This window comes from Toxotes jaculatrix, chromosome 6 (assembly GCF_017976425.1).
Source record: "Toxotes jaculatrix isolate fToxJac2 chromosome 6, fToxJac2.pri, whole genome shotgun sequence".
Lineage (NCBI taxonomy): Eukaryota > Metazoa > Chordata > Actinopteri > Toxotidae > Toxotes > Toxotes jaculatrix.
The window spans coordinates 17,858,137-17,870,277 of NC_054399.1; the positions used below are offsets into that span (position 1 = coordinate 17,858,137).

Sequence of the window (12,141 nt, forward strand, 5' to 3'; positions counted from 1 at the left end):
TACCATTGAGCTCAGTTGTTTTCCAAAAACTACGAAAAACACATCAGTGAGCCCCACTGTTCCACTGAGTGCCATGTTCCTTCATTACCATGAGCATGGGCACTGTAGTTGTTCCCACATCCTCTATCCTGCTGCTGTAAATACAGCACTAAATGTGCATCAATCCTCTGCTGAAAACAGTTTGAATAACTTGAGAAAAACTACAGTGCCCAGCTGTTTTAGGAAGTTATTTAGCTTTTGTAAAAAAAAAAAAAAAAAAAAAAAAAAGATATATATATGAGTCAGTGAACATCATGTTCTACTAAAACTGCATGTACAGTGACCATTTTAATTTGAGATAAACACGAGATTAAGCATGAAGTTCATTCTTATTGTTGCAAATAGTCGTACACACAGTAGACATCTTTCTGAAAAACAATAACATGATATTGGGATCTTTGTCCTAGTTCTAATCTACTATTAACTACTATTAACTATTATTATTGTACATGCTGAATCCTAAGAATTTGAGTGACTGATAAATGGGTATATGTATATACCAGTATATGAGTACTGGTGCATATTTTCAAATGATCTGATTAAGAAATAAATACGTTTAATGTGGATGTTAACATGTAATAATTACAGGTCCCACAGGTCTCTTCATATGTGCAGAGCTGATGAGCTGTGTGCATTGATGGCTGCAATCAGACCAACAACTCAGTTTACCATAATGATCTCAGTTTTGTCTGAATGCTCTGATTACTGACTGACAGACCTGGAGAGGCAGAGATGATGACCTCAATTACCACCACCCTAAATGACCCTAAATGACGCGGGGTCACTAAGGTGAGTGACATTTGTACTAACAAAGAAAGAAAATTACTGTTGATCGCTTAAAATAAAGTCTAATTAGTATCCTCAGCTGTTGTGTCGAGTCACATTGGTGGACCTTGATTTGAATTCAAACAGGAACAGTGTTAACAGAAGTGTGGCACTAGCAAACTGAGTGGGAGCTGTAGTGAAGAAGAAAAGGTTTCCTCCCTTCATAGTGGGATGTTATTACCTTCTATCAAATCACAAAGCTCCTACATGTTTTCCACTTTGGACCATAATGCCAGGACTGAAACTGAGACTTTATTTGACACTTGAAAATCTGTGACTGTAGGTGAGGATGACTTTTCACATCAGTTAATGATACAGCTCTATGGCCAAAGGTATGTGGACACTGTGAATTTCTGTCATTTGTTTTCCTACTTCTACCAATGCCAACCTCATTTGTGATGCCAAACCCATAGCTTATACTTGTCTGTGTATATATATATATATATATATATATATTTTTTTTTTTTTTTTTTTTTTTACAGTGAAATCCCGAGATACCTTGAACTACCAGTAAGTCTTTGTAGTAAAAAATTTAACCCTATATCCTTATAAAGCCAAACAGGAAAATGTGATGTTTGCAGATAAAATCTGTCCTAATGACATTGTTTGTATCTCAAGGAGACATTCAGTCGCCCATTGCTCTGAGAACCAAACCGTATGACAAGAGCCAGTAGATAAATGGATTAAACAGACACAAACCTAATTGGCTGGGGAATACATCAGTGTGTACGTCTTCAGTCTATCTGCAACCTGCAGACTGAGCACTGTCCTCCACAGTATCCACCTGAGAGACCAGAACCAGAGACACTCAGCTGCGTTTGCCATGTGAGCCGATCATCAGGTGCCTGTGTGTCATTGACTGACTGAGGGAATAATGGTTTAAAATTGCTGGCATAAAATGCTATAAAGCCAGCAAAAGTGCATTAACATAGACTGCGATACAGTAATGTCAACAAAAGGCAAAGATCATGTGTGATAGTATAGGACGTTCAATAAAAACTCATCAATTGTACCAAAACAGAGTATCAAATATTTTAGCCTGCAGAGAGTGATGGCAGTTATCATTTGTTTTGTTTTTTAAAACTAAACTCTATTTTCTGAAGATTTTCTCAAAGTGTCTTGAAAAAATAAAAATCCGCACATCAAAAGCAAGCAAAACAGAACAGTATTTTAGCATTTTGTCCTGTTTGTTTTCTCTGTATATGCTTCCTCGTGCACCTGTTGTCAGAGAAAAGAAACGAGTTATTAAGCCTGACTGTGGAGGCCGTTCCCTTTCTCACTTTTGCCTTACTGCACTCTCCCACACTAATATTCTTGAGCTGATAGGCATCATTTCGCCATCACTTTCCCCAACCAGGACACAGTCTGTCTCTGAAGCAAACAGCAGGGACACCAGCGACAAAGAGCACAATGATTCAGGAGATAAAGGAGATAAGTGTGTGTGGTGGGGAAGGCTCCACCGTGACATTTCTAGGAAAAGTAAATCCACCTTTCGTTTGGTTAAATAAAAATGTCATTTGTTCAATAGATTTTGTGAATAATGTCATTACATTTTGCAGCTTACTATTATAATGATGGAAAAATGGATTTCGCAACCTCACATGAAATTTTAGGCTCTTAGTTTAATAACACACAAAATGTTTTGCATATCAGTCTTAATGCCATCCTTATCAGAGGGAGGTGACTGAATGTCACTTACCACATGTGCAGAGTCTGACTGTTGAAACAGGAGCTCTTGTTGCAGATGAGGCCTTTTTCCCCCCAACTGTTTATTGCAGTGTGAAGTCTGAATATATATACATACTTTTATTTGAACAATATTCTTAATTCTCTCTTAAGACTTTTACTTGAGATTGAGTATCATCACGTTGTAGTATTAATACTTTTACTTCAGTAAAGGATCTGAATTCCTCCTCCACTAGTGAATACTAAAGGGCAAATCAGTAAATTTTTATGCAACAGGTATGTAAATACACGACTCTGAGAGGAGGCGTAACACCAATACTAAATGGCCCATTAAACGTGTTTTCAGGCCATTGAACCTTCGTCCTTTTTCCTCTCCACTGCGTCTGCCTTTTCCTTTCACAATAAATGTATCCTGTTTTCAATCCAGAATGGACAATACATGACCATATCCAGCTGAGTGACTAAAATGGAAATTGTTACTGCTTTCAAAATGCGTCTCAAGAACATGCTGTCTGTTTTGGTTTGAATGATGTGTCTCTAGGCCTCAACAAACCTGTTGCATTGTGAGAGGCAAGTGTAGCCAATTCCCATTTCTACAACTTCATAAGACATAAAAGCACATATTTATTCATTCATTCATCTTCTATACCGCTTGATCCACACATATTTATATTTTAGAAAATATTAGATATTTAACAATATATTTTTTAAACATTGTAATTAAACAAAAACTAAACAAAAATGTAAAGCTCCATTTTATCATTAGATTTTGCCTAGAAGAAGATAGAGAAAAAGAAATTGCCTGTAACCTCCTATCGCCACCTGCTGGTCATAGCAGTAATGGTCACGCTGAATGGTATATCCATATGTGACTGGGGTTTATGATTTTCCTTTTCTTTCTTTCAAAAAATGTAATTAAAGAAACACCCAAAAGGAAACATACTAAATGTCATCTAGGCCAACTAAAAGTAACAAAATTATTTTTTTATATATTTATTTATTATTACTTTATTATATTTTTGTTTTAAATAAACTGCAACAGCAAATGTGCAAAAACAAACAGTATTAAATAAAACAAATTGAAAAAAATAAACAAATGCTTAAATAATGATGTAAATGAACAGAGGCACCTGAAACAAGGTAACAAACATGGTTTATAAATAAAATATAAAGATGAATTAGGTCTGAAAACAATGTAAAAATGTGCAAAAGCTTAGGAAAAAATAGGCAGAAACAAACTGTAAATAAACTACAGCAATCTAAACATTTGGCTTTTTTATGTACAAAAACAGTTTTAAATAAAATAAAATAAATGAATAAATATTGAAGAAATACTTAAATAATGATGTAAATGAACAGAGGCACCTGGAACAAAGTAACAAAAACGCATGTGGATATTTTTTTAAAAGCCCAGCCTGCACGCCTTTATTTGCACCTTTCATGTTTGCATCGTTGTCATATGATTGTCCCCTACAGTCCTCAAAGGGGATGTTCAATTCTTAAAGCTTCTGAAGAATTAATTTAGACAAGCCTTGACCTGTAGATTCAGGAGCTACAAGAAACCCCAAGAAGTGTTCCTTTATCTCTGCTGTTTTGTCATGACTTACAGTGCGGACAACAACAGACATCTGTTCTCGATAACTCACATCTCGGGTGCAATCCACAGTGCGTGGTCTGCGTATAGGGAGGGGCGGGGCTGGACCAACCACCAATTAGAAATCAGAGAAACAGACACTCCATATTTCTCCAGAACTTGCCTGCAAATCATCAGGATTTTCGATTTTTTTCAATATCAAAGTAATTTATTGATGGTTGTCAAAACATCCAAGAAAATATAGTAAATACTAACTCTTAATGGCGAATTCGGCGGACTTAATTTTTCCAAAATGTAAACAAATATGTTCTAAAAACACAGGCTCGTGCTGTAGTCTCCAGCGTAACACACAGTCCTCCAGTCCTGCAAGTGGCGATGTGACTTGAAAGCGACGTGTCTCCCTGCATGGCGGAAGAAGTCAACAGCATGGTGTAGGGACGAGGGAGGGACCTTCGATGTTTTGCGGGTTGTCAACGTTATAGAAATTACACTTTTTGCACATTTACTCAGATAATCTACTCAGAACAACAGACAAGGGTATCGGCCGTAAGGTGAGTGTTATTAGTTTTGCGTTGAGTTGTTGTTGTGTGCAAACTGAGGAAGCTAACCTTTGCTAACTCAAGGGACATAAGGGCATATATGTCAGTCATATCTGCGTTCTCAAACATGGCCCTGAATCCGCTGCATCTGTGGATAATTCAAAGGACTGAACTAACACCTGTAAAAAAAATAGAGTTGCGACGACCTTTACTTAACCTGTTCTGTGGTTGCATGCAGGCACCATAATTTACTTTTCCTGCTAAGTGGATGATATGCATTTGCTTTTGTGGTGACAGAAGCATTCAGATCTTTCACTTAAGTAAAAGTGGTAATAATGTCTTAATATGAAAATACTCCATTACAAGAAAAAGCATTAAAATCTAAATTTTGTTTGTTTGTTGATTTATTTCTTTAAAGGTTATTTTCTTTAACATTATAACCTTGATAAAGGGAGGATTTATTGCAGGGCTCTAGCATTAAATTGCATTAATTTTAGCAAGGTGTACCTAATAACCTGGCAACTGAGTGTAAAAATCTGACATTTGAGAAACTAAAACCAGTAAATATTTGCAATTTTCCTTTAAAAATTACCAGAAAAGTTGATGAATAACTTTCTGTTGACTGACTAATTTTTTCAGCTCAGCTCTGGATCTGGATCTGCCATGGAGCCTGTCATGCATCAGGTTTGGCCGAGACTCTTCCAGAGGTTCCACAGGACCCTTATTCTTCCAAAGAGAAACCATTCAGGCTGTGCTGAGCCCTCCGCCGCTCCTGCCTCCACTCACTCTAGACGCATCAGATCCACACTCCTGGTGTCACGTCTCTACCAGCCGTCAAACCTGCGTGATGTGGGCCAGGACAGCCGGCTGCAAGGAGAGATGACTTGTAAGAGCCAGAGGCTGATGCAGCAGGCTGGGCTCATCCATCCATCCAACCCAGGGTGTTACTACTACCTTCCCTCCACTGTCCGCTCCATGGAGAAGCTGGTGAGACTGTGTTTATTTTCTTACTTGAAGTAAGTAGCCATAGGTCATCTAGTGGTGCCATGTCCACAAAGATGATTCTCTATAGACGCTTCTGACATGAATTTGTGGCCCCACAAGACAAGACCTCAAAAAAATTTACCAATTCAAAGACCAATGAATCATAATGATCTATATTATCATATTCAGTTTTTTTCCTTTTGGACAGTTTATTTTATAATTTTTTATTGTGCACTTTTTAAATCAATTTCGAATAATTTCTTAAATTGTTGCTTATTTATTTAAAAGATTAGAAGCTACTTTAGGGAAGTCAGCAGGGATTCAAATAAAAAAGATTATAAAATAAACCATATGGTAATTTGGTTTGTTATGGACTTACAGGATCTCACATTCATCCATGACTGTAAATTAAAGCATTTCCCAGAATATTTGGCTGTTGACCTTTTAAAACAAAGCAGTTGTCTGTTTATGGCCTATTGTAACAGCTTGCATATGTCTACAAGTTGTTAACAGATAACCAAAGAGTAATTTTCCTCCTCAGTTTAATTTATTCATCATTTTAAGTGGCCCAGGAGAAATGTTTTTTCTGGTTTCCTGATGTGTGTATATTGTCTCGTTTTAGTTCTATAAAATGTAAAACCAGCTGTCTTTAATCAACAGGTGAGAGTGATTGACCAAGAGATGCAGGTTATTGGTGGACAGAAGATAGACATGCCCAGTTTGTGCTCGGCTGAACTCTGGAAAACAAGTGATCGCTGGGACTTGATGGGAAAGGAGCTGCTCCGTCTGAAAGACCGTCATGGAGTCGACTACTGTTTGGGTCCCACACACGAGGAGGCAGTGACGACTTTGGTTGCTCACCAGGCGACTCTCTCCTACAGACAGCTCCCTTTGCTTCTTTACCAGGTAAGCTTTCAGCCCAATATTGTTGCCAATGTACGTGTTTCAGTAAGCTGCAGTTTTACATCATTATTTCTTTGCTATAAAACAGATTACCCGCAAATTCAGGGATGAGCCGAAGCCAAAGTTTGGTCTTCTTCGAGGGAGGGAGTTCTACATGAAGGACATGTACTCATTTGATGTGAGCGAAGAGGCAGCTTACCAAACCTATGAATCTGTGTGCCAAGCATACACTCGGCTCTTTGCACGTCTCGGCCTACGTTGTGTTCAGGTGCAGGCAGATACAGGAAACATCGGCGGTAAACTCTCGCATGAATTCCAGCTGCCGGCAGACATCGGTGAAGACCGGCTTCTGGTCTGTGGGAACTGCTCCTTCTCGGCTAATGTAGAGACCATGTCCTCAGACAGGACTGACTGCCCACAGTGTAAAACTGGCACACTGGTAGAGTCAAAGGGTATAGAGGTTGGCCACACCTTTTACCTGGGGAAAAAGTACTCTCAAGTATTCAATGCCACCTTCAGCAATTCCCAGAACAAGCCTAGTATCGCTGAAATGGGCTGCTATGGTCTTGGAGTGACCCGTATTCTTGCTGCTGCCATTGAGGTGATGTCAACAGAGGAGGGGATCCGCTGGCCAGGGCTTCTCGCCCCTTACCAGGTTTGTGTTTTACCTCCAAAGAAGGGCAGTAAAGTGGATGAGGTGGCGGACTTAGCTGACGACCTGATTCACACTTTGGAAGATGCTCTACCGTGTTTGAGAGGTGAAGTGGTTCTCGATGACCGTACACAGATGACTGTTGGAAAGAGACTGAAGGACGCCAGCAGACTGGGCTACCCGTACGTTATTGTAGTAGGGCAGGGCGCTTTAGAGGAAACACCCAAGTTTGAGGTGATCTGTCAGCAGACAGGTGAGACCATGTTTCTCAGTAAAGATGGACTGCTAGATCTACTGGGGAGAGTGGAAACTGTATGAACCACAACTCTGAATGTGGAAATAACTTTTTCTCTTTTATGCTTGTGTGTACTGTGTAGAAAGCAAAATATGTGTGATGCTGTCAGTGAGGTGGTGGGAGAAGAAGATAAAAGCCTTGTATGTATTGCAAATTTTGTGTTATATCAGTATGGGAACAGGATGGGTTTTTTTTCTGATATATATATATACACACACACACACACACACACACATACATATACATATATACACATAAATAAATAAAGAAATTTGGTTACCATTATATAAGAATGTCCTAACCCTAAATACAACCATGTAATGAAAGTCATTGAAAAAAAGAAAATAAAATGACAACAATTCCATTAGTGGAAGATGTACTCAGGTCCTTTAAGTAAAATTTGCAATTCTAGAAATAAATACCGTAAATATTGCAAGGGAAAACCCGGAGTAAAAAGTAGCAACGACAGGTCTGTCGGTTTGATAAAACGTTTTATTATCCATCACATGCTGTTCAGATGGAAGTGGAACAAATGTAACAGCACTGTGTTTCTGCACGGATCGCTACCTGTGTCGTACCGACTGTGCACATGTGTAAACAAGGAGCTGGGTACTTCCTTGAGTAAGTAACGTTATTATAGATGATGGATTAGTAGCAGTAAGCTAATTTTATAGTTTATTTGAGATTTGTAGACAAGAAAACGGACCTTTGGTAAATAGATTTGGACCGAAAATGGCGTCTTCTACGGAGCAAAATGACAGCGACGACGGCATGGACGAGTTTATGGACAAATTCAAGACCCAGAGATATAAAAACGCCTTCAGTGAAGACAGCTGGGAAGAGGTAACACTAAGACGAAGAAACTATCATCTGTCAACATTAACTAGAAAGTAATTTCTATGTTAAGTGAGCTGTTACAACTTCAACTTCTTTGTTGTCGTTAGCTAGCAAGCTAAGCGGTGATGTATCTGTCCATCCGCAGTGACCTCTCTGTTTCTGTCTCATCCAGGAGTTTAATAAAGTACCTATGTTCATGAAAACAGCCCCCGAAGAGCTTGACCCAAAGAAATACCCTGAACTGGCTTGTCTCCAGGCCATTATCCACGATGAAGACAGGCCTCCCGAAGGTAAGCAGACCACAGCTTTGGGCTCCTGCAGCTGGAGTTGTCTTCACAGAAAACACCTTTCCAAATTTTAAAGTCTGTTACTGACTGAGTTCATTCCTCCTCAGAGCAAGCAAAGAGCCTGAAAGATGAGGGAAATGCCTTTTTCAAAGAGAAGAACTATCAAAAGGCCATACTGTCCTACACAGCAGGTTTGAAGAAGAAATGTGACGACCAGGACCTCAACACTGTTCTTCTCACCAACCGGGCTGCTGCACACTTTCACCTGGGTAAGGGGGTTTCTAGGACACACATGCATTGCTAGCACCAGGGATATGTATTGTCGTGCACTGACATTTATTTGTTTTCCATATAAAAACAAAGCCCGTGTTCCTGCCTTAATTTGACACAGGTAACATGCGCTCTGCACTGAACGATGCTGCAGCTGCAAAGAAGATCAAACCGGACCATCTCAAAGCTTTGATCAGAGGTGTGTAACAGACATACAGGCTTTTCATCTCTAACAGTATCTACCATGTACATAACAGTAACAGTATATGTTTAGTAATTATTATTTATCATAGAAACAAAATAGAAAATCATAACACATAAACAATTTATAGTTTCATGATAATTATTAATTTTATAGGCTTTGTACGTGTTCAAATTGCTTTCAGGACGTGTTTGCCCAAAAGTTGCGATTTATAGTTTTGATTTTCCAGAAATATTATTGTAGTATAATATATATGATGCCACTCCTCTCACAGTGCATTGTGATAATGAGAAACTAAAAGAGTGTAAGAAAATGAACATATTTAGAGATGATGATAATGATTTAAAAAAAAAAAAACCCATGTAAATACCTTGTATTTGCTTTTAGGTGCTCAGTGTTGTATAGAGCTCCGTAACTTTTCAGAGGCCATCCAGTGGTGTGATGAGGGGCTTAAAGCCCATCCCACCGACAAGAAACTACAGGAGCTGAGAGCTGCTGCGGACAAACACAAGGTACAGTCACTACTACTAGTTCAGCTGACTTTGAGCTGGAGGCTTTAAAGGGGGGCTACACTGTGTTGTTGGCATTTGTATTATATTGACACTAATTTCACACACAAAGCGCTGTTCATTTCTTGTTCACTAGAGGGCAGCAGAGAGAGATGCCAGGAAGGCGAAGGTCAAAGAAAAAAAGTTGCATGGTGAGAAAGAAGCTCTTCTGGCTGCTGTAAAGGTAGGTGTCCTCTTTGAAAATGAATATGTATTTAATGTAAATAATTACATTCAATATTGATGGATTTTGTACAAAATTTAAGTTTAAAAAATGTTACAAAATGCATTTTATCATAATCTGAGTCAAATATGACAGCTCATCCAGCCAACCTGTGATATTTGTGAGGTTTTTGATGAAACTGACATGACCTAGCCTCACAACCAATAAATACAACTGATAACATAAAACAACAAAAGTAACTTTTAATGGGTTCAAGAGACACCTACAAGAATGTGAATTATTTTCAAAAACATTGTAATCAAAGTCTTTATAGCCCTTTCCTCATTAAGTAGAACTGCACACAACAGACAAGGAGTGGTTACAAGCAAGCACAAAAACTCATTAGGGACTGATCATTAAGGATCATTTGTATTTGAAAATCTATTATACCTGAAAGGAGGAGTCAAATCTGACACTGATTCTGTCTCTAATAAGAGTATTTTTAACTCAATGTAAGATGCCATTTTAGAGCCTCAGACATTTTTGTGTGCTTTACACAGGATCGAGACATCAAGCTCTTCCAGTCTGCAAAGCCTCGTCAGCGTGGTTCAGACAGTGAGGATGAGGATGAAGGCTCCTCTGCAGCAATCTCGCAGCTGAGTCTGGACGGCCTCAGCTCTCAGGAGGTGACGGGGGCTCAGGTCTTCCTAGACGAGCAGGGATCTCTGCACTGGCCTGTTTTCTTCTTCTATCCTGAACACCAGCAGAGTGATTTCATCTCGGCTTTCTCTGAGAACAGTTGGTGAGCTTTGTTTTTTTTAAATACAACATTAATAATTTAATCACACTGTAAAGATACCTGGAATATAAAACATTTATCTTTCTGTTTGCCTTGACCTGTGCAGTTTCATAGATCACCTTGCGGTCATGTTTGGAGAAGAACTCCCACCTTGGGACACGGACAGAAAATACCGCCCACAAAATCTGCAGGTTTGTATGTTACACACAGAAAATCATTTTGTTCTTTTTTTTTTCTTGCTTTTTACCACAAGAAATGTCTGGAATGGTTCACACCATCATCCTGAATAAGTTAAGATACTGTGTAATTAATATTGTTTTGTCCCGCATCCTTAAATTTCTGTGGACCACATATTCTGATTAACTCAATACAATAATCCGTTTATGTCACAGTGATATGTAGGTAAATTATTCAACTACTGTTTTCTTATAAACACAAGTGATAAAAGTAATAAATAATCAAGAGTACAACTGTCAAAGATTATATTTCGTTACCAAAAACAGGGAAGTTATCTCAATAGATTAAATGACAAAAATAGATTTTTGTAAATCCTAATTTACCCCATTTGACCTTTCCTCACTTTCTAGCTGTACTTTGAAGATGAAGAGGAGACACTCTACCAAGTAAACCCAGAGACGTCACTTTTAAAAGCGTTGCAGCATAAAAGGTAAAGTGAGATAAAGTGTTTTCATTTTGATTTATACCATGGATTACTATGAATGCTTCATTTTAATTAACTGATTGTTAATTAACTATTATCATTTTCTTCTTATTGATATTTTAACCACCTGTTGCGTTTAGTCTTTTTAGGACTAAAATGAGATTTAGGTTTTTAGATTAGGGTATTAAAACAAAGTAGATTAAAGGTTTTAGTTTTAATTGTACTATTATTATTATTTGACATATACTTATGCTACTTTGGGTCCTTTTCTACTGTCTCTGTTCATAATGCCGAAGTTTTCTAGGCCAAAATTGATTCTTTGATGACATCTGAGTTTGTTCTGCCCTTTAAGAAATAGACAAGCTAACAAGAACCATGAAAATTACATTCAATATTCTTGTCAGCTGGTGTTTCCTTGTTAAACGAGCAACGTGGAATTGATAAAATCAATCTGGTGTGGTTATGTTGTGTCTGTATTTGTGTCTTGGTGTCAGAATTTCCTTATACTGACTTCATTCATACTATATATGTCTGTTTTGTTCTCTTGACAGGTTTTTTGTTAGGGCGGGCATTCTCAGCTTCTTTGTTCTGGTAAAGGATTCATCATTCAGGAAGCAGTTTTTAACAGGGAAGAAAATCCAAGAATTGTAAAAACGTTTGCTATCAAATCTTGGGATTTTTTTATTATACAAAACTCTCTTTTCAACCTTAAAAGACTGACAACAAAAAGACACCATGGCAAATATGTGTGTTTCTTGTGCTTGAGCTTGGCTCACTGAAAAACACCAATTATCAATGTAAGGGAATATAAAATAAATGGGTTTGTCCATGTGGATTCTTTGTGTATCTGTCTGTTC

General features: G+C 38.1%; 2 protein-coding genes across 2 annotated transcripts; both read left to right on the forward strand.

The window, feature by feature from the left end:
• The first annotated feature begins 4,564 nt into the window (after nucleotides 1–4,564).
• pars2 (prolyl-tRNA synthetase 2, mitochondrial) lies at nucleotides 4,565–7,864 on the forward strand. Its single transcript, XM_041040494.1, has 4 exons — nucleotides 4,565–4,695; nucleotides 5,323–5,670; nucleotides 6,328–6,573; nucleotides 6,659–7,864. Exons 2-4 carry the CDS (start codon nucleotides 5,347–5,349, stop codon nucleotides 7,538–7,540), a joined length of 1,452 nt encoding a protein of 483 aa, XP_040896428.1. The 5' UTR covers nucleotides 4,565–4,695; nucleotides 5,323–5,346; the 3' UTR covers nucleotides 7,541–7,864.
• A 212-nt stretch (nucleotides 7,865–8,076) lies between these two features.
• On the forward strand, nucleotides 8,077–12,119 carry ttc4 (tetratricopeptide repeat domain 4). Its single transcript, XM_041040847.1, has 10 exons — nucleotides 8,077–8,360; nucleotides 8,527–8,644; nucleotides 8,749–8,910; nucleotides 9,033–9,110; nucleotides 9,501–9,625; nucleotides 9,759–9,845; nucleotides 10,385–10,626; nucleotides 10,730–10,814; nucleotides 11,211–11,290; nucleotides 11,836–12,119. The coding sequence occupies exons 1-10, from the start codon at nucleotides 8,250–8,252 to the stop codon at nucleotides 11,933–11,935; spliced, it is 1,188 nt and encodes a 395-aa protein (XP_040896781.1). The 5' UTR covers nucleotides 8,077–8,249; the 3' UTR covers nucleotides 11,936–12,119.
• Nucleotides 12,120–12,141: the final 22 nt, after the last annotated feature.

What these genes read in the sequence shown, in the direction of transcription:
- ttc4 (XM_041040847.1), top strand. Translation starts at nt 8,250, where the DNA reads ATGGCGTCTTCTACGGAGCAAAATGACAGCGACGACGGCATGGACGAG. An exon ending in TCTCAAAGCTTTGATCAGAG is followed by an intron (nt 9,111 to 9,500) that starts GTGTGTAACAGA and finishes ATTTGCTTTTAG; the next exon opens with GTGCTCAGTGTTGTATAGAG. An exon ending in CTGCTGCGGACAAACACAAG is followed by an intron (nt 9,626 to 9,758) that starts GTACAGTCACTA and finishes CTTGTTCACTAG; the next exon opens with AGGGCAGCAGAGAGAGATGC.
- pars2 (XM_041040494.1), top strand. Translation starts at nt 5,347, where the DNA reads ATGGAGCCTGTCATGCATCAGGTTTGGCCGAGACTCTTCCAGAGGTTC. An exon ending in TCCGCTCCATGGAGAAGCTG is followed by an intron (nt 5,671 to 6,327) that starts GTGAGACTGTGT and finishes TTTAATCAACAG; the next exon opens with GTGAGAGTGATTGACCAAGA. An exon ending in TCCCTTTGCTTCTTTACCAG is followed by an intron (nt 6,574 to 6,658) that starts GTAAGCTTTCAG and finishes GCTATAAAACAG; the next exon opens with ATTACCCGCAAATTCAGGGA.